This window comes from Sebastes fasciatus, chromosome 2 (assembly GCF_043250625.1).
Source record: "Sebastes fasciatus isolate fSebFas1 chromosome 2, fSebFas1.pri, whole genome shotgun sequence".
Taxonomy (NCBI): Eukaryota; Metazoa; Chordata; class Actinopteri; order Perciformes; family Sebastidae; genus Sebastes; species Sebastes fasciatus.
In genome coordinates this window covers 30894332-30919895 of record NC_133796.1, presented here as the reverse complement: position 1 = coordinate 30919895, position 25564 = coordinate 30894332, and the positions used below count along the sequence as shown (strand labels likewise).

The 25564-nt window shown below is 40.7% G+C and overlaps 2 protein-coding genes across 2 annotated transcripts; both read right to left on the bottom strand.

The window, feature by feature from the left end:
- Window positions 1-1263: 1263 nt before the first annotated feature.
- cmtr2 (cap methyltransferase 2) lies at window positions 1264-8096 on the bottom strand. Its single transcript, XM_074618878.1, has 3 exons — window positions 8010-8096; window positions 3576-4835; window positions 1264-2446 (listed from the first exon to the last, which is right to left on the bottom strand). Exons 2-3 carry the CDS (start codon window positions 4824-4826, stop codon window positions 1421-1423), a joined length of 2277 nt encoding a protein of 758 aa, XP_074474979.1. The 5' UTR covers window positions 4827-4835; window positions 8010-8096; the 3' UTR covers window positions 1264-1420.
- Window positions 8097-16889: 8793 nt separating this feature from the next.
- Window positions 16890-25564, bottom strand: slc38a8b (solute carrier family 38 member 8b). The gene is made up of 10 exons (XM_074625992.1): window positions 24673-25564; window positions 23189-23387; window positions 19927-20083; window positions 19742-19846; window positions 19577-19634; window positions 19218-19332; window positions 18996-19143; window positions 18681-18883; window positions 18362-18413; window positions 16890-17380 (listed from the first exon to the last, which is right to left on the bottom strand). Exons 1-10 carry the CDS (start codon window positions 24859-24861, stop codon window positions 17278-17280), a joined length of 1329 nt encoding a protein of 442 aa, XP_074482093.1. The 5' UTR covers window positions 24862-25564; the 3' UTR covers window positions 16890-17277.

Genomic DNA, 25564 nt, shown 5'->3' with positions numbered 1-25564 from the left:
TTTCAAACACCTCTCTTTAGTTATGTCAATATCAATAATCAGCCTCAAAATTCCAGTATCACCCAGGCTCTAATCTGCTCTTATTCTAAATGTATCTTATTTGATCTTGCCAAATACATGATGGGATAAGCTTCTACCATAACCATGATCAAGTATAAAAAAATTGATGGAAGGCCTCCAAATAATTTGACTATATGTGACAGACGTGTCCTGATGAATGAGCAATTTCTTGTTACTTATCAGCCGACATGCACACTGATACCGATAGATCTGTGATCAGCTGAAATGGGCCAAAATGATCAATAATGACAATGTATCGGTCGGCCTCTAATAGGCTCTAATTATTATCTAATTCATATTTTAATTCCAGTAGTACGCTGATTTAAAGGGTAGAGTAAGAGTGTGGCCTTTTGTTGCTCCACAGGGGGCCGTGTGAAATCTGATAAATTGCCTCAAGTGATGTCACTTGAGTCAGCGTTGGTTGGGTCTGGTTTTGACACGGAAGATGAATGCATGGACTAAAAAAAAAGACGATATCTCTGGTTCTGCTGCATCAAATTTGATCCTCTCTTTACAATTGTCCATTGACATTGTTACAGCAGTGCGATGCTAAATCAGTGGAGGACTATTTAAATATCAGCAAACAACAACAATGTTTCAGTGACTAACTGCTGGAAGCTCACGTGGTTGAACAGTCAACGAGAATAAAACAGACTGTGACATAATGACACAGCTTCTGAAGCGATAGCATGTAGCCGAGAGTCACTGCTCACTTAGTCTTGCATAGGGGGGTGCTATAGGGGGAAAAAAAAACGCTCCGGCTTGTTTGTGTTTCTTTAAACCAATCACAATGGTCTTGGGCAGCGCTAAGCCCAGCATGCAGCGATGGTGCCCTTGCTTGCAAAATAGTGTCGGGGGGGGGGGGCTTTGAGCGACACAGGAAGTCATTCCTGCCATGTGCTATCAGACTTTACAACTCTGCTCTTTGCACATCAAGAACACTGAATAACACTTGAATAGTTTATTATTGACCGACTTAATATTAATATTAATTTTTAACTTGTATTTAAATCTGTGTTTTGTGTTATTGTCTAGTGTTTTAATGTGTCTGGCTGCTATGGCGTTTTAATTTTCTTTCGGGGATTAATAAAGTCATCTATCTATCTATGTACAGTATCTAACTATTGTTTTGCATATGGGGAGGCGAGTCATTAAAATGCCCCACAAAAGATAACACCACAAAAAAACAATAAAAGACGTATGTCGACTGTGTGATACGACTTTTACTGATAGAAAAGACAAACATAATTTTAACATCGGTGCCCTAGGGGTGAAGCCGGCCTATAATTCAGCTCACTGGACTTATTAAAACCACAGGCGATTTGCCAGCTGTATGTGAAATTTAGCTCACTAAACTGCACTACGGTTGCATGAGCAAATGCAGCCTCTGTTGGATGATTTCAGAGTTCATTGTCCGCAGGAACTCAGTCAGTCCTCCTGTCAGCAGCTCCTCCATGGGAACAAACTGCAGCACCTGATTGTCCTCCTCTCTTCTTAACAACTGACCCATGCAGGTATGGACGTCAGTGAGAAACGGGAGGACTCCTGCAGCAGCTTCAGGGCAGAAGCCGACACACACCAGCACTGTCCCGACTACGCCTGAGGGGGGCGGACACCTGAACGTGACCGAGCGAAAACACACATGCAGGCAGAGCACAACAGCTGCGGTGACACGGGTGAAGGCAGATAACACCGGCAGCAGCAAGGCATCCCCAGAGTTCAGGGTCTGCAGGGAAAACACAACACAAGCTAAGAGCTGCCGCTGGTACAGCGGCTCCCCGTCGTGCAGCGTGATGCGGCCTCTTTGAGGAGCTGAAGGCTCTGCGGAAAATGTTAAGACTAAATCCCCCAGTTGGCTTTCACAGTCACCCCACGCGGAGCTGCTGCCAAACACCAAACACTGACTCTGCTTTCTGTTCTCATCACTGTCAGCCGAGGGGATGCAAAGAGCTGCAACATCGGAAAAGATGGAGGCCGTGGAAACCGCATTGCAAGAGTCGCAGGGAGGCGCGTGAGTCCAGTCTACAGCTGAGTCCATCAGGGCTTCATTCAGGTGGTTCAACAATCCTACTTCACAGAACGGAGAGTTTCTGACTGCAGGCAGTGCAGCCCCGATGACAATGTACCATGAATCCACTTGGCACTCGGACAGGGGTCCTTCCAGCGTGCAGCCGGTCCCAGCGGCCTCGGTGCAGTGTTTCTGTATCCCAGTGGCATGGCAACCCCTCTCGATGCGCTCCCTCCAGCTCAGGGTCTGCAATTCCCTCCGCTCATTGAAGGAGCCTGTTTGCTTCTTCTGTCCCAGAGGTCGGCCCGCCGAGACGCTGCAGCAGGCGGGATTCACCGTGTTACGAGAGATCCATCGACTCCGCTGAAGGAAGCTCACCTACACACAGAGACAACTTGATCATCTTCAAGTTTAGACTTTTATTGCTTTGAACGCTACCGTCACGTTACTAAAACGTTCTATTGGTGTTTGAACCAAGCAATTAATATCTATAATGTACCAGTTGAAAGCCACTTAGTTTTTAATCAGAGGTTTTCCATCTGCTGCAGAGCTGTTAAAAGGAACAGAGGGAAGGCTCTACAGGGGTTTAACACAAATTGGTGTACCAGCAAAGGATGACTACTTCTGAACCTCTGGTCTGAACCCATGAAGACTCTACAGTCTGACTCCACACTGCACTGCAGTTGTTCTGGACATATTTCTCATTTGGAAGATACATTTAGAAGAACTTAAAGGTTCTCTATATGTTATTCAGAGCATTAATATCGCAGCAAACAACTATTTGCTGTGTAAAGATATGGAGGAGTAATGTCTACCTGAGCAGAGAATGAATGCTCTCCCTCTGTGTGTGTTGTAATCCGAGCTTCTTCTCGCTTTATTGACATAGCCACGCCGGCCGGCCGTGCATGCATTTAGTGCATGTTCTTGCACGTTTGTGCGTGTGAGCGTGCCCCACTGGCTAGCTCACGGCCGCTGCTCTGCACTGCTCTTATACGGCGGCTAGAGCTGATAACTCCGTCCAGACTTTCGGCATTGTTGCGGAAGCGTAGCACACACCCTCCGGTTCCTCCGCAGGTTAACACTGTTAGCTCTGTCAGCACTGTTGCTGTTGTTTTCACTGTTAGCGCTGTTAGCACCATTAGCTGCGAGCTACCGGCTCAGCAGTCGCCATGTTGAGAGCCATGCAGAGGCAATATAAATGCTCCCAATCACACATTTAGCTAATGTTTAGCTTTACTAAATTGAAGACTTAAAACTGACCCCCGAATAACACATTTTTAAGCTCAGACCAACGTGGACAGAAAGTGACAAACGCCATTGGCTGATGACGACAATGTGATATGATCGAAAGCAACAGCTAGCCATCGGACCTTTAGGTGGATTTTCCTGCCCACTGCTGATGAAATTTAGCAATCTAACTAACTCTGAGACAGTCATTGACTGTCCATTGCACATGTTAAATAAACAAATAATACAAATATAAAATACATATCTACAGACATCCTACCTTGAATCGCTGCAGGTATTCCTGAGCCGTACAGTCCCTGATGTAGTCGAGCCGCTGCCTCTGCTCGCTGCTCATTCCTTCAAACAGTCGCAGGTTTTCTGTGATCGTCTCCACCTGCAGCGCGTGGAAGAACGAGCACACGTCTTCATGCTGCTTCAGAAACGACTCCGGGATGAGCGAGGTTGGGAAAAGTGCCTCTCGGTCAGCCAGGTGTGGTCCGTAGTTACGTATCAGTTTGGCAAGCAGAGGCTTCACGGCTTCCTTGCCGTCATAGTTCAGACACACGACGTAAACCTCAGAGTTGCCTGACTTGCTGGTGGCGGGTTTGAAGACGTTGACGGAGCGGAAACAGCAGTTGAGCAGGTAGAGTAAGCAGACGGAGGCGTGTTCATACAGGGTGAACATCTTCAACACGAAGGAGCCACCGGGGCTCAGGAGCAGCAGTGCAGCCGTGACCTCGCAGTAATGCAGCGACGCCACAAGCGCCTCCTGCTCATCTGGGTTCTCCTGACAGTCAAAACTACCATCTGCCGTCACCACATCTACTCTACGCATGTTCGCCACAAACGCCTTCAGCTCCAGCACATGTTTCTGGACCATGATGTTGCCCGTGTTGTCCGAGCCAAAGAACCACCAGGGCAGCGTGTTAGCAATCAGCCGATCATCTACGATGGTCGTGCTGCCGCCGTTAGCCTCGTGGTACGGGTTGAGAGTGTTGGCGGCCCACGTCCAGTCACAGTAGCGTGTGGACTCGCTGGTTTTGATGTAGTGGTTCAGAGCGGTTATAAAAGCCCCCGGAGCTTCACACAGGTGGACCGTGTTCAGCTCTCCGTTTTGAAGAGGCTCCTCTGGAAGAAGGCTAAAGGTTCCCAGGATCTCACAGAACTTGCACCAGGCCTGAGTGCAGACCTCTGCGTTGGCAGCAGAACGCACGCCGGCGATCACCTTCCCGGCTCGATTGGTGGAGTTGGTGTGCTGGTGCCAGACCTCGACGTTCTTGTCACTGAGCTGGTTCTTTACATCATTAAGCGACACCTTCAGGGTCTGCAGCCGGCTGTGCTCCTCTGCAGGGTGTCTGAGAAGAGCGTTTGGGTCGGGGACGCACCACTCCCCATCGGGAGGTTTCACATAGGTTCTGACTTTACTAAAAAGACCTTGAATCTCAGTCAGTGTTTCAGGGTCAAACGCCACCGCGTTGTTGGAATGCTGCAGCTTGCGGACTTTCCTCCTGGACCCTTTGCCTGAGCTCATCCTCCACACCTGAAGTAGGACAACAAGATTAAAAACTGCATCATCCACTTTGGGTTTTGATGTAATCCACCAGACTGTTCAGTGTTTATGTGACCTGCTTACATGGCACAGATAGAATCAAGCTTAAAATCAGCAAACTGAACATTTCATAGTGAATTATGCTGAAGCCCGGCTCTGCAACCCTTCATTCTTCTCTACATGCATGAGTGGTGTTGAATTACTAATGTCGGCTCATTATGATGAAGGCTCCCTCAGGCAACAGGGCAGACTGTAAATACTGGTGATTACCTCACCAGGCCAGAGCTTCAGCCAGAATATCAAGAGATTTTCTGCATCACTACCACAACACGCAGTCTCCTCTAATAAGATTTGAAAATAACTCAATTTGCTCAACACTGGCATATCTCATCAACTTTTCATGAGCTAAGAAAACAGTGTTTGTGAAAGTGTATTCTTCAGACAACCCAATTAAGTTTTTAAATGATTTATTTTGAGGCTGTCAAAGTTAACGCCATAATGACGTGTTACCGCAAATTCGTTTTAACGCCACTGCTTTAACACATTAATTATATATTATTTGTTATGCTAAATGTAGTACCTGCGAGGGTTTCTGGACAACATTTGTCATTGTTTTGTGTTGTTAATTGATTTCCAATAATTAATATACACTTACATTTACATAAAGCAAGCATATTTGCAAACTTGATAAGAGTATTAAATACTTGACAAATCTCCCTTTAAGGAACATTTTGAACAAATAAAAAATGTGCGATTCATTTGTGATTAATCGCGATTAACTATTTTAATCGATTGAAAGCCCTGATTCATTTATCTTAAAGGTACAGTGTGTAACATCTGGCGGGATCTAGCGGTGAGGTTGCAAATTGAAACCTCTCCCGTGTGCCAAGCGTGTAGGAGAACTACGCTGGCCGACGTGAAAACGCGAATGACGCTATCTAGAGCCAGTTGTAAGAGTAGCGTTGGTCATTTGGAGAATGTGGGAAGTGAGTGGTGAAGCAAGAGAGAGCAAGCAGTGGCGAATGTGTGTGAGCGAATAAGTGAGCGAGTGGAGCAGAAGACAGAGTTAGTTTAGCTTTGAGAATATCAAGTGAATGTTCAGTGGAAGTTGCAGTTTGCGCAGAAATAAATGCTGCAGCTCCTCAAGACCAACAGAGGTTTCCCGTGTCTTGTTTCCCGGCGGCTGAGTGGAGTGACGGGGGGTAACTCCGGAGCGAGTAACGTTATCGACTCCGGCCCAAGCAGGAAAAGTTAACACAGTGGTTTGTCCATTCTGGGCTACTGTAGAAACATGGCGGCTGGCTCCGTGAAGAGAGGACCCGCTCCTTATGTAGATATAAACAGCTCATTCTAAGCTAATGAAAACACAACAATTCTTATTTTGAGGTGATTTATACACTAATGAAAACATACTTATTAATATTGTATTCCATTTCTGCCAATAAATCCCCCTAAATGCTACACACTGTTCCTTTAAAAAGTAGAAGAATTTTCTCAACCCATGAAGGAACACTTAATTCCTTCAGTTTAGTGGGAGAAATGTGGAGCTCTGTGGATTCATTAAACAGCAACGTTGTGTTTGTTTACAGCAGTATGGCTGAAACAGGAGGACGGTCTTCTTAAGACATAGTCAGGTCAGTCTGTGATGGTGAGACCTTTCACTAGACCATCAATGTGCTCTAAAAATGATTTTTAACAATTCATGTAATTATTGAGCAATTTCTAATTCATGATATAAAAATAATTTACAGTCAGAGTGGAATTAACCCCAGAGCTAATCCTCGGCTCATGTGCACATGATTTAGATGGCGACCGGGTCATTTCTTGATTAGTCTGCAGTGACTCACTGATGAATGGCAATATGGTATACAGCTAATGACAGCACATTCATCAGTTATTCCTCATCAATCATATCGCTGAGCACCGCTTGTGTGCATGAAGGTCATCTGCTCTGTGTTATGTTCGTTCAGTTGCTGTTCACATAAACTGGCAACAAAAAAACAACCCATTGTTACTGTTTAATCCATAAAACAGATTTAGGAAGAGACTTGAGATAAATTATACATTGAGTGATAATTAATTAGGTCATAATCAGGTTTGAATCTCAGACATGTTGTGAGATTGTAAATAATCTAATCAGCAGCAGCTGTGTACAAGCTTAAAGTAAAAAAGCGTACTAACAAAGGGACACTTGGCATGAGTTACATCCTCGCTAGCTATAGTAAAATAAGTGAGTTTAAATATTAGGGCTGTCCTCGACCAAAGAAATTCTTAGTCGATCAACACTCATATGATTTTGTCGACTAATCGATTAGTTGATTTAATCGACAGATCTGTAAAACTGAGTTTTTCCACGAAGAATCGCACAAAAACACCACTTTAACTCTTGTTGTTGTTTTTTTTGCTAAATACTTATGTGACTTTATCCTTATAGCCCATCAGCTAATATACAAAATAATCAACATATTATTCAATAATAAAGTTGAAGTGTTTCGCCCACTCAGTCACAATATAAAATAATAATAATATAATAAACTTTATTTTTATAGCACTTTTCTAAACAAGGTTACAAAGTGCTTTTCAGAAAGAAAAAAAACAACAATAAATCAGCAAAGAATAAAACATAAGAAATAAGAAATATATGCATTTCAGCAAAATAAGTTACTATAATTTTGTCTCGACATGGGGTCACAATAAATGATAATATTGAATCATCACCCACAGAAAGCTTGCCTGGTGTGACTCTGTAGCTATAAAATATGAAGTTTGGCCAACAATGGGAGGCTTGAAATGTAAAACAATGGCAACAATATGAACTGGACTGCTTTATATTTCCTATAATGCATCATATTGATCTATTTCCTGCACGGTTTGTATTCCTTTAGCTGGCCCACTAAATTAAAGATGTGAGGTAGTTAATGATGGACTTTAGCAGCATGTTATGGGGTGTAATGACAACACTAGAGTTGATCCTCAGTGGAGCTGGATGGGTCTCTTCCTACAGGCGCCTCATGGCCCAGTATTGTCTCCTAAAACCCGCAGTGAGTGACATTAGTGAGCCGCTGTGCTGACTACAGTCTCCTAGAGATGTTTATGTACAGTCTGAGGAGCTGGCTGTCGATAACAGAGACGTGAGTGACCTGAAAACACTGAACACAAACTCACCGGACTGTAGCTGCTGTCACAGAGAGGAACCGGAACCACGCGTCCACGTGACTCACAACAACACTGTGCATGCGCACTACTGAGAGGGCGGGGCCTCGTTTAAAGGAGTGATGTCACTATTTTATTGGGTAAAATCAAACAAATGACATACTGTATATAATAATGTGCTTATTCACTGATTTTTTTTTATTGATTATATGTGTTTCTGTATGTGTATATACTGCGTGTGAGTATATGTATGAGCTAGTCAAGATGAGGAGCACCTTCAGCTACAGACTCATCCCCCCTCGGCACAACACAAAGCGCCTGGGTCAGTCCTTCATGCTGGTAGCCATCAGGCTCCACAACCAAGGCTGACCCCCATATGAGAACTATGAGGACTTTAAGAACTTTAAACATGCACTATCTGCAACCATAATGGACTCTAACCACTGGTGCACTTTACACTTACTTTACCCTATACATCCCACTTTATAGACTGCACATATGTACATATTACATCTATTTATTGTACATACTACATTTATTTATTGACGGACTGCATACACTATGTTCACCCATTCACTCTGTATCTTTTATATCTCTATTATTGTTTTTATCATTTTTGTATACCTTTACCTCTCCTGCGTTTCACTCTGTTTGCTGATGTTTGCTGATGTTGCTGCCTTGACACCTGAATTTCCCTCCGGGGATTGATAAAGGTTCATCTTATCTTATCTTATCTTATCTTATATGTATACAGCATATATATGTATATATAAATAGATTTAATTTAATTTTATTGTTTTTAATTTTATTTTTTTACTTGTGTATATTCTTTTTACTTATTTATCTAGTTTTTGTATATAATATGTTTTTCCTGTATCTTAACTGGCTTATTTTATATTAATATTAGGTTTCTTAAGTTTCCTTGTACCGAGAATGTTATTATTGGGGACGTTTGTGAATGTTTGTTCTGTTGTTTCAAAATGAACAAAAGAACAATAAATATAATATTGAAAAACAAATAATGTGCTTATTAATTATCTCAACCTAAATATATAAAACAATTTAGCTCGAAGGTTCATTTTAAATTCATAGCTTTTATTGATCATTTTACATTTATATTATTAATATTATTATTATTATTAGCAGATGTGGTACTCAGATCTTGTACTTAAGTAGCAATACCACCTTGTAAAATACTCTGTTACAAGTATGCATTCAAAATTCAGCTTAAGTAAAAGTACGAAAGTATTAGCATCAAAATGTACTTAGTAAGTAAAAGTACTCATTATGCAGAATGACCCATTTCAAAAGAATATATATTATATTATTTGAGTATAATAGTTGATAATCTGAATCAGCAAAGAAACTAAAGTTATCAAATAAAGTACAATATTTGCCTCTGAATTGTAGTGGAGTAGAAGTATCAAGTAGCAGAAGATGGAAATAATCAAGTAAAGTACAAGTACCTCAAAATTGTGCAAAAGTGCAGTACTTGAGTAAATATACTTAGTTACTCTCCGTCACTGATTCTTAGGAATTGTTATTCATTTTCCATTCATATGTATAACAACATTTGCATCGTCAAAGATAGTGGGTAAAGTTTTAATATCCTCTGTAGGGATGACAAAAGGTGTCTATATAATGTGAAAAATTGAGCTTTATATCTTTTTGAAGAACCTGGCTGCAGACGATGGTGTCAATGTCGACCACGATCTTGTTTGCAGCCAGCTTCTCTTGGATTTTTGGAAGGATAAAGATAGCTGGTTGAGTAGGAGTGGATCTGTCAATTAGTTTGAAAACAACATTTTTTTTTGCATACAGAAATAAATGTTAGGAAAACATCAGGAATTGTAAGAAGGAGAAATAACAGAGCTGATGGAGTGTGATAATTTGAAAAGGACATTTTAGTATACTGTGTACAATATTGCAATTTAAGTCTCCTGTTGTTTTAAATCTAACATCAAAGATGGTTCCAATCAGGTATAAATCTTTAAGATATCAGGAAGCCTGAAGCTGCAACAATAAACAATACAGAATAATAAACCACATGTATTAGGTAGATATCTTGTGAAATCTAAAACCGAATGCTAATTCATCTCCAGAACATTTTCTTCGGTGCTTTGTCCACTGTTTTGTCTTTTTGTAGATTCATTATCATAGATTATAACTCTGTAGACTTCATTCTGATTCAGCACATGCATAATACTAATGACGAATGACAAGAGGATGAATAAATATAGAGGTCCGTGTTGAAGTATAACTCTCATTTTATGTGTGAATTCAGGAGAATTTGGGTTTCTGGCTGTTGAATAAACTGTATGATCCTCTATTCTACTGGATTTGCCTGTGTGTACATCTTTGCAGCCAGATTATCCACAGTGAACTGATCTGTGTCAACATGTTATATAATTATTAGAGCTCCCTGCAGTATGAGCTGATGAAAACTGTTTTAATGCCAAGGTTGAATGGGGTTTACAAACTGTTTGCGGCATTCACTTTCCTCCCAATCCAGCATACTTCACATAGATCACATATGCTGCTCGTGATAATTCAGGCTTTGATAAGAAATATGTGACTAAGTAAAAACAGGACACACACAGAGGGAGTCTCATACATAAATAATGGACCTTTGGGATATCCAGGTGCAATTAGGATTTCCAAAAATGGTGGGTGTAAACATTTTATCGTCCGATTTACTGCTATAATAGTGACACCTCCTGTAATATTAATGTGTGCGTTGTGGCGTTATCTTTCTATTTATATCGTAATGCTCCTACAGTACTGACCAAATGCAGGTGGAAGAAGAGTTTGAAGAGGTTTGGGGAAAAGAAATAGCTTCTCTTGGAGATGCTGGAGAGATTAAATGTCTAAAAACGCAAATACTATGATTGTTAAGTATTGTTTTATGAAGGCAAACAAAACAATCAAACCTTTTGTTTGCATGCTGACTGCTAAACATGGTTGAAAGAATTGATTTAGTACCTTCCTGCAGCTCTATTAACGAGGGTTGGCCTTAAGGTTCTTTGGGGAAATTGCTTTATTACAGTGAATTGGCCAAAAGATGGTTTTAGGGGTATTTTATTTTGAAGGTTTGTGGAGCAAACATGCCCATAGGGGACAAGGAAAGCTCAGAGTTTACAGTATTCAAATCAAATGCAACAGCATATACTGTATATCACAATTGATATTAAAGAGGGGGATTGGGGGTTTTAAAGGTCGCGTGTGACTATGAACAAAATTAAATGTGCTCTGCAAATGGGAAGAGAGACAGACAGCATCCATAGTAGATGTGGTATATTATTCCTAAAGGGCAGCCAGCCACTCTCCAGTTCCCTCCAGCATTCAGCTCTCTCAGGTCTCCACTAACAAACCAACTGGGTGACTCGCCCATGACACAGCCCTTTTACAGTGTCCTGTGTACTGAAAACTAAATGTAACAAAGATACAGAGAATAACTTACTCAATCATTTATCTTCACTTTAGATATGCCGTTGCATTTCACATCATTGTACATTTGAAACCTCTTCTACCTCTTTTTTGAGGGAATGGATGGAATAAACTGGAGCTAGCTGGATGCTTAGTCTTTGAGACTCAACTTCCCTGTGCTTCCCTGGATTTGGTTATTTCGTCTCTGTCCATATCGTATCCCAAGGCTCACACACCACCAAAAATATGAATAGTACATCCAGCACACAGTCAGTGGGCATCTCTGAAAAGTGAAGCCAAAACTGAAGTGCCTTAAACTTGCATTCTTTCTAGTAGCCAGCAGGGGGCGACTCCTCTGGTTGCAAAAAGAAGTCTGATTGTACAGACATTCATGGTTCCCAGAGGATGAATTAACAACTTTGATCAGCTGATCTTTCCTGTAGCGCCATCATCAGGTCGAAATTTTAATTTGTCCAATATTTGGTTTATAAGTCTATTGACATTCCCATCAACCTCAACTTTACTTTGTGCTTAGTGCCAACATGTAAAACAGCACACTAACTGCTAAAGATCAGCATGTTAGCATTGTCTTTGTGATGTCTGTTTAGCTCAAAGCATCACTGTGCCTAAATACAGCCTCGGATGGTCGTGTCTAGAAGGGAACCTGCAAATTGCGAAATCTGAGCTGAGATCCGCAAAAACTTGCAAAAACTCTCGCGAGACTCGCTGTCTGACGACCTATCCTAACCTTAACTATTCGAGATAGCTGATAGCATGGCTGTAGACTTTTAGTCTTTTTATTTATAGAAATCAACAGAGGCACATGACACTGAGTTAGTGACAATGCAGACAAGGCCATCTCTGGCATGTGCTGTCTATATGGATGCGTTGGCTATATCACACATTATACTGAATCATACTTATCGCATTTAGTCGACCAATGAGTTCATCTGATTTACTTCACATGTTACAACCTGACACAGGTGTGGAATTTATGACCTATACTGCAGCCAGCCACCAGGGGGCGATCAAGATGTTTTGGCCTCACTTTTGGAGAGCTGTCATGTCGTCCATCTTTAAATACAGTCTATGGATGTATTCGAAACCGCATACTATACTAGTAGTACGTACTGATTTGGCAAAAATGTAGTATGTAGTATGCAGTATGCGAACAAAGCAAAATCTACAATATGCCAGAAATACCCGGATGACGTACTGATTTGGAAAAAATCTCCAGTATGCATTGGACCAGTCTATCTCGCCTACTGTATCCCACAATGCAAAGCTCTGGACCGTTACAGGCTACATTACAACAACAGCAGCCAAAAACGGCTTGTTTTTTACATTTCTTGTAGCTATTTCATCACTAAATTCACTTCTGTAAGTTTTTGAGGCGAGTAATCAACTGTGTAGATTATTAATATCGGCAGTTTTACGAAGTTAGTTGGCGAATCGAATATTTGTTCCACCGTTGTCGGAGTTTAAAAGCTCCACAAAATGCCGTGACAGCTAGCTAGTGCCTGCCGGGGTTGCTGCCAGCCAGCCGGGTGGTCACGCTCACAGACCCCGCTATGAGCTGCTGCTGACACATTCATTTATTTACAGAGAGCAGATACATTTCTATTTTATAAATTATTACATTACTATTTAATGCAAATATGCAAAAAGCAGTAAAGACTTTAACATAATTTTAACAACACAAGAAATTAATAGTTTGTGATTAGATTAAAAAGGACAAAAGGCACTGTGGTCCCTATTGTCAAAAATGTTATAATGTTTTTTGGCAGGAAGCAATTTTTTTTTACCAGAAGGATGTGAATGCTGCGGATATCCCTTCACTGTGATGCTGTAATGGGACGGAGAGATAAAGGAAAGTGGGCGAATGAAGCCCAATTGCACATGACAGGGAGAATACATTTATCATGCAGTCTTGCTGTTCTCTATTCTTCATTGTTATTCATGGTCTCATGTGTAAATGCAACAATATGATTAATTCTGAATCATGTTTCTATCTGTACATGTAATTATCTAACTACTGAAGTGAATGTAATTAGTTTCTGGGGCCTTGTAAATCTAACAATCCTCCTCTTATGTTCGGCTTCAGCTGGTATCAGTACAGTTTGTTTGTATGATTTCCTTCTTTGGTTTAAGAAACAATGTTTTCAAAAGAAGCACATCTATCAGAGGGTTTGAAATGGAGAAGATCCTTGCAATTTATTTTCATATAAAATAAGAAAAATATGTATGCACATTCCAATTTAAGCTAAACTAAACTAATGTTATATTAAAGTTCAAATTCTGCTAATCTAATCGGATATGACCAAAGATTTATAAATAATACTATTTGTTTATTTATATTTATTCATTTCCCTCTTGATTAAAAGAACAACAACAACAAAAACTGGGAGTCAAACAGAGAAAGAAAAAATAAATAAATAAATAAATAAAATACGAGTGGTGTTTGTGGGCTTTGACAGGCTATGACAAACAGGTTGGTTATTGCACACATTTATGTACATTAAATACATACAAATACATACAGTACATATATACACATAAACAATCAATATATACACACTCATAGCACATGTATACACACACACACACACCAGGATTTGTCAGTTAATACATTATTTTTTCATTATGGTATATTTGCACACAATATAAAAACTACATAGTAGAGAAGATCCCATGTTTAAACATGAGCTTCTAGTATCACAAATAGGCTTTAATGTTCTCCAGATCTGCTGCACTCACACAAGGTGACAGAGGCCTCTCCTTCACCCGAGCTCATTGCCACTGCAGCGATTATCCGGCAGAATTCGGCCCGGAGGTCAAAGATCTGCCGTCACCACTTCAATAACGGCCTGAGCAGCAGAGTGATGGACGCGTGTTATCTCCATCATGATGATCGCAGCCTGCTGCTCATAACCTTGATGCATAGAAAACAAGGTCATACACAATACATGCACACAACCATCGGCATACATACAGTACATTGTTAGACGCACATACAGTAACATCCCTCTTTTTATTCGACCATAAAACTGTCAGTTATCTGCAAATGAAGCAGGAGTTGAATAGATTCTTTTTTTTCATTCTGAACACAAAAGGCATCCAGATTTCAATCGTTGTGATAATGACTGTGAGAGAAACTACACACACACACGCGCACACACACACACACAGCAGCAGAATTATTCAGGACTTTTGCTGACGCTCTTATCAGAAACAATTAACATTTAAAAGGGACGTCGCTACAAATTGCCATTTCATTAATTAGGACTTGGAGGAGCCTCGGCCCTACATTACAAGTAATCTCTCAATAACAAAGTAGCTACAGGGGACAACATGATAATGAGGACTGGAAATTATTTTTCCAGGCCGAGGAAAATGAAAAGATAATGTAATGCAGGGAATAATGGGTGATTTTTAGTCGTGCTTTAGGGATGGCAGTGTTGGTTGGTCGGTTGGTCCACCACTTTGGTCCAGACTGAAATATCTCAACAATTATTAGATGGATGGTTTGAAACTGTGTTCAGTAATGTTCCCTTAATAAATTGTGATAACTAACTGACATTTCCTTTAGCGCCATCATCAGTTCACAATTTAATTCTATTTCCTGTTATTCTTTTACCTGCATTCCCATCAGCCTCAACTGTACTTTGTGTTTAGTGCTAATTAGCAAATTACATTACATTGACGTTTTTATCCACAGTGACTGACAATGAGTGCATTCAACCAAATTGCAAGAACTTGCAAATGTTGGCACGCTAACGCGCTGAACTCATTGACTTTATATAAAGATGGACGACCCGTCTCCAATTCCTCCTACTGTACAGAAGTGAAGCCAAGATATCTTGGATACGGGAGATGTTATCTTGAGATTTTGACTTCATTTGGAGCCAGAGTCTCTGCAGTAGTGATCGGGCGGTTGAGCAGCAGTATCAAGGTCACCCGCCCGAACCTATCGTGAGCCGAGCACAGCCGCAGCTTGTCAGCAAGAGAGACTGACTACTGCAAATCATGACTTCTTATAGCATCAAATAACTAATTCGATTTTAGTTTTGCCCATGTCCCATCCGCTAACATGGAGGGGGCGGGATTTATGACCAATACTGCAGCCAGCCAGCAGGGGGCAATCAAGACGTTTTGGCTTCACTTTTGGAGAGCTGTCATGTCGTCCATCTTTATATACAGTCTATGGCTAAACTTTGCACAGTAAACATTATACCTGCTAAATAGCAGCATGTGGGCATTGTCATTTTTGTGTTTTAGCATGCTAACATTAGCTCAAATCACCACTTTGTCTAAGTACAGCATCTAAGATTCACTGAATTCACTTAATTTCGGGAGGAATAAAAGTCTGAAATGAGTAAAACAGACAGAGAACTGAATTGCTAAGCTCTTGGTATCCCCATATATGATGTTCTGCTGAGTTGCCTTTACAAAGCTGCGGGCCAGGTGACGGAGAGGGCAGCTGTAGGATTCAAGAAGGAGTTTGTGTGATTTTCAAGGATTTTCTTTCTCCCTGCATTTAATGGATTTAGTCATTTGGCCAGCAAGTTGAAATATAATCCCGCGGGCTAAACACAAGTAGAGTATCACAGTTTGAGGTTTTCCCTTAAGGACATTAACGCTGCACGAGATGACACAAACAGCTGAAGCGTCTATGAGGAGCTGCTGTGTGTTTTCAGATGGTCTATTTTTGAATGAAGCTCTTATTCTGTGTGTGTGTGTGTGTGTGTGTGTGTGTGTGTGTGTGTGTGTGTGTGTGTGTGTGTGTGTGTGTGTGTGTGTGTGTTAACGCCGATAACTACAGTATGTGCAGTTAGCGTGGCTGATAAGCAGAACCCCTCCAGGCACAGATACGCCACCCATTTTCTAGATTTACTGTAAATCATTACTCTCTCATGCACTAACACACGTGTGTGAGCACGTGCACGCTCATGGGCAGCGTGCCATAACTCCTTTAAGCTTGAAGTCAATAAACAATAAACAGTGATATTCAGCATACCTCAGCCATCAATCTGTGCTCAATGAAAGCAACGGATTTATATCACTCATATGATTCAGGCCATGTGGAGGTCAGTGGAAGGAGAGAGAAATGCAGAGGAAGGATAAGAATCATGTACTGAAAGAAACAAATCTTAATATTATGGACTCATGTTATGATCTGGTAGATGTAAACCAGCATTTCAAGGTCATAAAATCCATCTGTGTACATTAAAAAAATAATGTTGTCTTGCTGAGTTGATATAAACATGTCAAATTATCCCTGGTACCGTAATAACATGATCAGAAGTAGTTTTTTTTCTCTTATCTGTGTTTCCAATATGCAGCTCTACACATACAGTATGAATGAATGACTACGCAGATAAATAAATAATGCTTCAGTAGTCCAATACTGCCCCCTGGCAGGGTTTTGTAAGCACAAATAAAGACTCAAAGAGGCAACACTTTGTTTTCACATTTCTCATTTAATATAGCCTATTATTATATTATTGATATACCAAATTAAATAATAAAACATGTATTCAAACAATATTTTTCTACACATGAACTTTTAAATACTAAACAATGCATTATTCTCTTTGACTTTATATAGTTGTCCATTAACAATCTATTTAAATCCAATATTAATGCATCACACAGAAATATTACATTCCCACATAGTAAATATATTTTGTATCCAGGTCATGGATGACCTTGATAAGGATCATAAATATATATATATACAACTAAAAACCACCTTTACAAATGCAACTTTCAGTTGTGCAAAAAACGCTGTGGAGTCACAGTGAAGCAGCTGCTGCAGATAGTGTAGTCAGTGGAGATAATAACGGTGTGAATATCAGAATTTCTGGCAAAGCTCCATGATAGCGATGGTGGTGCTCTGTCCGAAGATGAAGGCTCCAACTACAATAGTTATAACTCCCCACACTGTTAAAATCACCCTGTAAAGAAGAACAAGAGACATCAAGAGGAAGACCTGTTACCAGCAAGTTATTAGACAACAAATATTAATCTTCTGCTTAACAGTAATTAATAATCATCATTTCTTTTATTCAAACATCTTCATGTTGTAATGGATCAAATCTACTCAGGAAATGAATGCCCATAGAGGCCATCATTTTCTTCAAAGACAAACCATTTCCATTCTACAACGTAAGGGACACTTTTCTTTCTTGCAGAAGGACTTTGTGAACTTAAATGATGTCTGATCAGAGCAGATTGTTGCCGACTGATAACTTGCATCACTTTTGTAATTGTTACTCTGCAGGACCTTATTGCCATATTTGTATGACCAGCAACAGGTTTTTATGTAAACCCCTCTCTGTTAACTTGTTTATGGTTTAAAGGTGCAGATTTAGTGGCATCTAGTGATGTGGTTGCAGATTGCAACCGAGTATCCCTCCGCTCACTCTTCCCTTTCCAAGACTGTGGTAACGTGAGCCGCCGAGTGCAAAACCGTGGTAACGCTGTTCGCCTCACTCAGAGGCCGTCCTTACCATAATAACACTACTTTAGGAGCAATGGAGGTCAGGCTGCGGCTGGCCATACCACGGTACAACTTGGGAAAATTGTAAATGGAGATTTCCTAGTAAATATTCATTCATTATTCATTAATTATCTGTAACTTTACTTTCTATATATTTTGAGTTGTATGTTTGCCAGTAAACATTTTATTTGACATGTTTGCATGTTCAGTTGGCTGTGAAGTGACTAAAAGACTCTCTAGGTTATACTAGTAGTTGGAATTAATTAATCAGAAGTGTATCAGTGTAACACTGTCTCTATTTTCCCTATAATTAGTACCAATTACAGGATTCTTTCCTGGAAATTATTAGTAAATAATTCTGAAAATGATGGACTTGTAAAATAAAGCATTATCACAATAATCTCATATGTATATGAGTCTGTAAGTACTCACTCACCTGACTCTTGGAGACACAGATTCAGTTTGCATTGTGAACACTAAGCAAAGACCTGAAACACACAAACACACAACAAACTTTACTTATAAAGCACTTTCCATACAGGTTAGTATATACGACATATACAAATACAAAGCCATACATTACACATATATAGACCTTTTCATTGCCATTCTGTTGCTAGGGCAACAGCTTTGGTCCAAGTTTACATCCTAACACTTACTCAATCAACAACCATTGCAACAGAAAATACAAAGAGGCCTATTTAGAATATGTTGTCAAGTATGAAAAGGTCGATATGTCAAGGTTGTTTACATACCAGGAAAAATAAAGATGAAGAAGGCGCTGATTCCTCCGATGACACTGATGACCTCCCCCATGTCGGGGACAAACATGGCGATGAGAAGAGTGATGGCGATCCAAATCACAGTGAGAACGAATCTGCAGCGACTCTCAAACGTATGAGTGACGATTCCCTGACGACGTCTTTGAATACGCAGCACCAGGTTCAGGATAACAGATCTGTTACACACACACACACACACACACACACACACACACACACAGAGACAACATGTTAGGTGTTTAAAAAAGCTCACACAATACAAAACAAACCAACTTGGGTGTCACTCACCTCCCCAGAAGAAGAATAATAGGATAGATGGTGATGATTGATATTCCAAAAAGTAGTCTGGAGATGATCATGACCACATCATTTCCTGGATATGACATCAAGATATCGGAGGCCACCTCTCGTCCAAACGTCATGAAGCCGTACACACCTGGAGACGGAGAGAGGGGATGTGAGCAGCAGCTTTATAACGCACTGAGGTCGATGCTGTAGAGTTGAACTCACCGGTCAGAGTGTAGATGAGTAAACAGAAGAACATGGAGACCACAGATATGATCACCCAGTGGAGGAGCTTCTGGTTCTCCATGCTGCTGTAGATGGCAATGCATGCTTCATGGCACTGCAGAAACACACACACACACACACATACCGATTATCAGAGATATCAAGATCAGTTTTGGGGGACTTTTTTCCTACTTAGTTATCCAATCGACTAAGATTTCTTTCGTTTCAGATTGTTGCAATCTGCAAACTCACCCCTAGATGCCACCAAATCCTACACACTGCACCTTTAAGTTAAACCACTTGAATGCTGAGTATCATACTGAATACTTTGAGACTTAACAGCCTGACGTTGATCCTACCTGGAAGCCAAAGCAGATGGTCGGCACGACACTAAACATCGAAGCCCACGAACCCACACTGAAAAACACACACACAATTACTGATGCACACAAAATAATAGCAGTATAAAATGAGAAGCTAATGATAAACACACACATGCATCCATTAAAACCAGCGTTACTGACCCTTGGCTGTGCTCTGGAGTTAATATAACAGGGTGGCTCTCCATCAGGTAATATTTGACAATCACTGCCACACACAGATACGTAGCGGCCAGCGTCCCCAACACACTGACATGAAGAGGAAACTGTTAAATCACATAAACACGTACAACTGGATGTCACTCTGACCACAGATAACCGTCGTATACCTTGTATATTTCTGGATGCCGATTTCTTTTGGTATGGACAGAGGTAAGATGATGAAGAGGCACATGATGAAGAGGGCGAAGCGTTGGTCGGTGTACCAGTGATACGGCATCTCGCCCTCACTGGACCCAGTCACCGTCTCATATAAAGAAATACACACTGGGACAAGAACAAGTCAGAGTTAGTCGTTAGTAGTCTGCTGCATTCATTTACACATTCATTTACATTTTGTATCCTGCTGAACCGTCTAGTTTGTGTTGTTTTAATGCTCTAACGTTGGTGGATGAACATAAAGAATGATGAAAACACACACGTTTAAAGCACTTTATCTCACTACCTTAAAGTGCTCCATCTGCACCGAGCTCTGTGCTGAATTTCTGATCAAATGGATTTTTTGGGGAGGGGGTGTGTTTGTAAATCCAATCAAATGCTCTGTTTAAAATTGGAACAGAGCAAAAATATTAAAGGGATTTGAAGCGTTTCAGATGGACGAAACGACAAAGGGAAAAATGAAAAAAAAAAAGGGTTACTGCTCCCAGTCACATGTTTTTACCCTAATACTAGCTAGAATGAAAATTAAAGTGCGGATGATTGTGGTCTGAGAGATTAATTTTTTGATATGGGAAATGGCTGCTAAATTGATCCCAAACTCCTGATAATATGACAACATAAAACATTGTGCTACAATACAGGCACAAATATCTTTATTATTTATGACAGGTGATAGCGCCATAAAGGCTGTTAAGCGTGGACAAGAGTTTAGGGACAATGGTTGCTCTAAGAGATAGAGAAACAGGTGAATAGACCCTTTTCACAGCAGACATTTTGACTCGCCAAAGCAGGAAAAGCACAGCTGGATTTAATGACATTAATGACGGCCGCATCCCATTTAGGTGAGCCAGTTCCAGGACTCTGGTGTTGTGCATGCTCACTCACTCACAGCTTACTAGGACACTTAATGGAATGGAGCCATCGTTAATGTGATTATTTACACCTGTGATTTTCCTGCTTTGAGCCAACATGTCTGCTGTGAAAAGGGTCTATAGGACATTAAGTCCGTATGAACTGGTTGGAGATGTAATGTTGGATAAGATGCAGATGTCTTGTCAATGTAAACCACAAACCTTCAAATAAACCCTTATTCAGTGTGTGAATAAGAATGATTAATAATAGAATGTAACTTAATACCTGTTTAACAGTTATAAAGTCCAAACTTTGAAAGTATGATGGAAAACCAGTCAGACCAGAATTATTCATTATTATAAACATCCAATACAATAATTCCTAATGATATAATTAATCACATTAATGCGACCAGGACACAGATGAGCGGCATAGCATGGATGGATAAATTAACCAATTAAAAATAATTAATAACTTAAGTTCGATTAACTTGCCCATTATGAGACATGAGCTTTCCTCCTGTAGCGGTAGAGACATGAGAGGTCTGATGGTGCTGACTGAAAGATTTGAACAGCTTCCTGTGGCACAATCCACTGTCCAAACAATCCTACTTAATATATATTAATATATAAATATTTTACATTAACGTTACTGGCAAGAGAAAATGTTTAAGACTTTTGTAAATGAAATGAAAGACTTTTTAATACCTTCTACGGTCTATTTTTAGGGAACTTTATACTTTTTAAGACTTCTCAAGACCTGCAGATACCCTGTGGACCCTGTGTGAGTACACTAGATTACGTCACAAGAAAGTTGAATTAATTAAATATAACACTAAGGCGAGCAGACTCAGTTGCTGTTTGAACTTATTCACCCCTTAGCCACAATGTCTTGAATTAATCCTTCTGATTAGCTGGAGCCCCCAAAGGAAGCCATGGGCCATATGTATTACTTAAAGGACCAGTGTGTAGCATTTAGGGAGATCTATTGGCAGAAATGGAATATGATATTAATAACTATGTTTTCATTAGTGTATAATCACCTGAAAATAAGAATCGTTGTGTTTTCGTTAGCTTAAAATGAGCCCTTCAGAGGGAGCCATGTTTCTGCAGCCCAGAACGGACAAACCAAACACTGGCGGCTCTAGAGAGAGCCATTTGCATTTCACATTTTCACATTTACACGTCAGCCACCGTAGTTCTCCTACATGCTTGGCACACAAGTTTCAGTTGGTTACAATCATTGACTGTATATAAAGATGGACGAAATGACAGCTCCCCAAAAGTGAAGCCAAAACATGGTTGTGTCTAGAAGGTAACCCGCGAGTTGGGAACCTCTCACAAGGTTAGGCATTGACTTCAAATAGTTATGGTTAGGATAGGTCGTGAGGCAGCGAGTCTCGCGAGAGTTTTTGCAGATTTCAGATCAGATTTCGCAATTTGCAGGTTACCTTCTAGACCCCAAACATCTTGATCACCACCTGGTGTCTTGCTGCAGTATGGGTCATAAAGCCCGCCCCTCCATGTTAGCGGATGAGACATGAGACTAAAAAAATCTAAGTACACTTAAGTCAATTTTTCCTAAAGATGGTTTCTGTCATTTTAGGTAGTTCTTATCAAACAGATGTATGTTCAAGTGTGCATTTTTCTGATAAGTTTGGTTATAATTAGTTATTTGATGCTAAAAGGGGGTGAGATGTTATGATTGACAGCTGTGATTGACAGCCGAGGGTCGAAATTGTACGCGAGAGGAGATGTAACTTTAACTTTCCATAAATGTCACCAGTCTGTGTAGAACATGTGTCAATTTGATCATTAATGTAGTTATGGAGATATTATTGAGTTGTTTTGTCTTTCTAGACAAAACCCTACACCATGGTGGTGATGCAGCAGCTAGATGGCTCACACTAGCAAGTTGCAGCCATGCTCGGCTCGCAGGACCTCGATACCGCGGCTCCAGCCCCGCGATGACTACTGTGCAGACTCTGGCTCCAAATCTCAAGATGGCAGCTCCTGTGTCCAGGATATTTTGGCTTCACTTTTGTACAGTGGGAGGAAGTGGAGACGCGTCTTCAATCGATATAGCAATCTGCAACCTCACCACTAAATCCTACACACTGCACCTTGTTTTGTTTTTTGCATGTTATGCCTTTATTAGATAGATTAGCGAGAACAAACAAGGGGGTGGGAGATGCAACAAAGGTGAATTTGAACCTGGGTCATTGCGGTTTATGGTTGGCGTCTTAACCCCTAAACCAGAGGAACCAGAGACTCTCTTCACAGAGAGAGTTAGGAGCCTGCAGCCACTGACCAAGTGGTCCATTTTAAGTAATGACAGAACCCACATTCATTCAGCACTTACATTTCTCCAGCTGGTCCTGCACCACCACCAGGAAGGCCACACATATCATGAAGAGATTGAAGCAGAAACAGACTTCACAGAGTTGGCCCACAGCTCCTCCACACACCTCTCTCACCACGTCCTGATACGTCTTCTGTTTGCTCACTGACGAGGAGTAGCCGAGGATGACCAGACCACTGATGAGGAAGACCAGTGAAACCTGCAGGGAACACACACACACGCACACACACACAAACAAACACACACCATGAAGGGATCATTAGGGGCCCTGGACACAGGCACATGAAAAGACCAGAAATGTATAACTTGCTGTGGTATTGAACTGTATTGTACGGCTGATATTGGTTGAAAACTGCACCTGAATTTCAGGTCCTGGTTCACACTGGAGATGAAGAATAATGTATACATTCTTCCTAGGGGTACAACTAACCATTATTTTCATTATCAATTATTTTCTAGATGAATTGATTAACACTTTGGTCCATAATTTGTCATCATAGTCAAAGCAAACCAGTAAATATTAACATTTGCATAGCTGGAACCAGGAAATATTTAACATATACCCCAGGTGATGAGGGTAAAATGTCTACTAATAGATATCACCATGAAACTTCCCCAGTTAATTACTTACATTAGGACAATTTTCTTTTGTATTACAATTTTCTGAAATGTTTAAATATGAAAATGAGGCATTATCTAATGACTTTTAAGGGGTTTAGGAGAAATCTACAGACTCAAATAGACCAAGTAGTAAAATAAACACCTAAATGTGTATTTAAGATGTTTTCTTTCCATTAGTCTGAAAGAAGACATGTTATAGAAGCAAAATAGCCCAAAATCTCAAAATTGAGCGGTGTACGAAAAATGATGTTTTTGCCTGGGTGTCTCACCTTAAATGTTTAATTAACAAAATAGTGGCAGATCGAAAAAGGAAAGTTATGTTTTCATAGAGCAAAGATTATTATTCTGCTTATTTCAACGTAGGCTCCCTTTCAGTTTGAATGCAGGCTAACTGTTTGTAGCGGTAGTATTACAGGAGCATTAACAGGAAAAGGACTCAAATTGGGATCAAATGCCAACAGAGGCCCCTGACCTCTTGACCCCTGGGCCAATTCTTGGAAAGTCTGAATGTAAATCCATCTCACACAAACATTTTTGCTGATGAATGAAAGTTCAGGTTGTCACCTAAACTGGAAGCTTCATTAGAGCTCACCTGTGAAAAAGATGAGCCTCTTTCACACCAGGGAGAGACTGAGGGGTGGTGAGTCTCTATACGTACACAGTCTGCAGACTAACAGCCAAACTAACCCTCCAAAAGATATTTAAAGTCAATACAATAGAGGAATTTGCAGTTAAAAGTTCCTTTTATGTAGCATGTATGTTAAAAGGGTCTTTTATGTGCCCAACAAGCCAGTAACACTGTTTCTAAACAGCGTGCTCACTAACAACAGCAGTAGTTAATGCAGCAGGAGTTTGTTCCTCACCAGCTCCACGCTGACAGCAGTAGTGACTCCTCCCGCCTTCTGGAAGGCCCAGGGGAAGTTGAGCAGTCCGGCTCCCAGCGCAGACTTCAGCATGATGAACACCGCCCCCAACGAGCCGAGCCGTGGCGGGTCGGCGTGAGACGCAGACCGGGCCAGCAGGCTGATGCTCTCCCGGGCCAGTTCCTCCATGATCCTGAACTAAGCTCTGTAAGACTCACAACACCGAGAAGGGAGGAGAAGCTGATAAACTGATAAAGGCTACTGTCCAACACAACTCTGCCAAAGTAGTCCAGGTGTTTGGTTCATCCTCCTCAGTTTCTTTAGTAAACCTGGTGAGTGGGAAACCATGCTCATATATAGCCCACGGGCACACACACGACTCACATGGTCTAATTGGACATTTTGACTATTGAACATTTCACTCTGAGGTGACAAATTTGACACTAAAGTGAGTATGTTTGCTTGTGTTTCTCTCTCTCTCTCTCTCTCTCTCTCTCTCTCTCTACCTCTGAAGAAGTAGGCTACTGCTTAAGATAAGATGGTAGCCTACACTAAAGTGGACCTTTCAAACCATGAATGGACATTATAAAAACATATGTAATAGTTCATGTACTGTCCAGCAGCTGGATTATTCTGCAAGGGGCTCCAGGGCAAAGAATATGCTGTAAGGTCCCCCTGTTACTCACTCACTCAAAGGTTGCCTGTCTCCCTTTTCACTTGGCCCTGTTCCACAAAATATACAGTATTTAGTCTCTGTTTGATTGCTGATTTCAGTCCAATGTTTCAGTTTATTTGATACAATGTCAAGTATTGTGTATATATGAAACAAGCTTGTTTAGTTTGTTCTATGGGTTCATAGGATTTTGTTGTCCTGCCTGGGATGGTGGGGTGG

Excerpts from the sequence above, each read along its gene's own strand:
- slc38a8b (XM_074625992.1), bottom strand. The coding sequence starts at position 24,861 with ATGGAGGAACTGGCCCGGGAGAGCATCAGCCTGCTGGCCCGGTCTGCG. Across the intron at positions 23,388-24,672 it reads CTGCTGTCAGCGTGGAGCTG|GTTTCACTGGTCTTCCTCAT; the intron begins GTGAGGAACAAA and ends TGTTCCCTGCAG. Across the intron at positions 17,381-18,361 it reads TCTGTGTCTCCAAGAGTCAG|GGTGATTTTAACAGTGTGGG; the intron begins GTGAGTGAGTAC and ends TCTTCTTTACAG.
- cmtr2 (XM_074618878.1), bottom strand. The coding sequence starts at position 4,826 with ATGAGCTCAGGCAAAGGGTCCAGGAGGAAAGTCCGCAAGCTGCAGCAT. Across the intron at positions 2,447-3,575 it reads AATACCTGCAGCGATTCAAG|GTGAGCTTCCTTCAGCGGAG; the intron begins GTAGGATGTCTG and ends CTCTGTGTGTAG.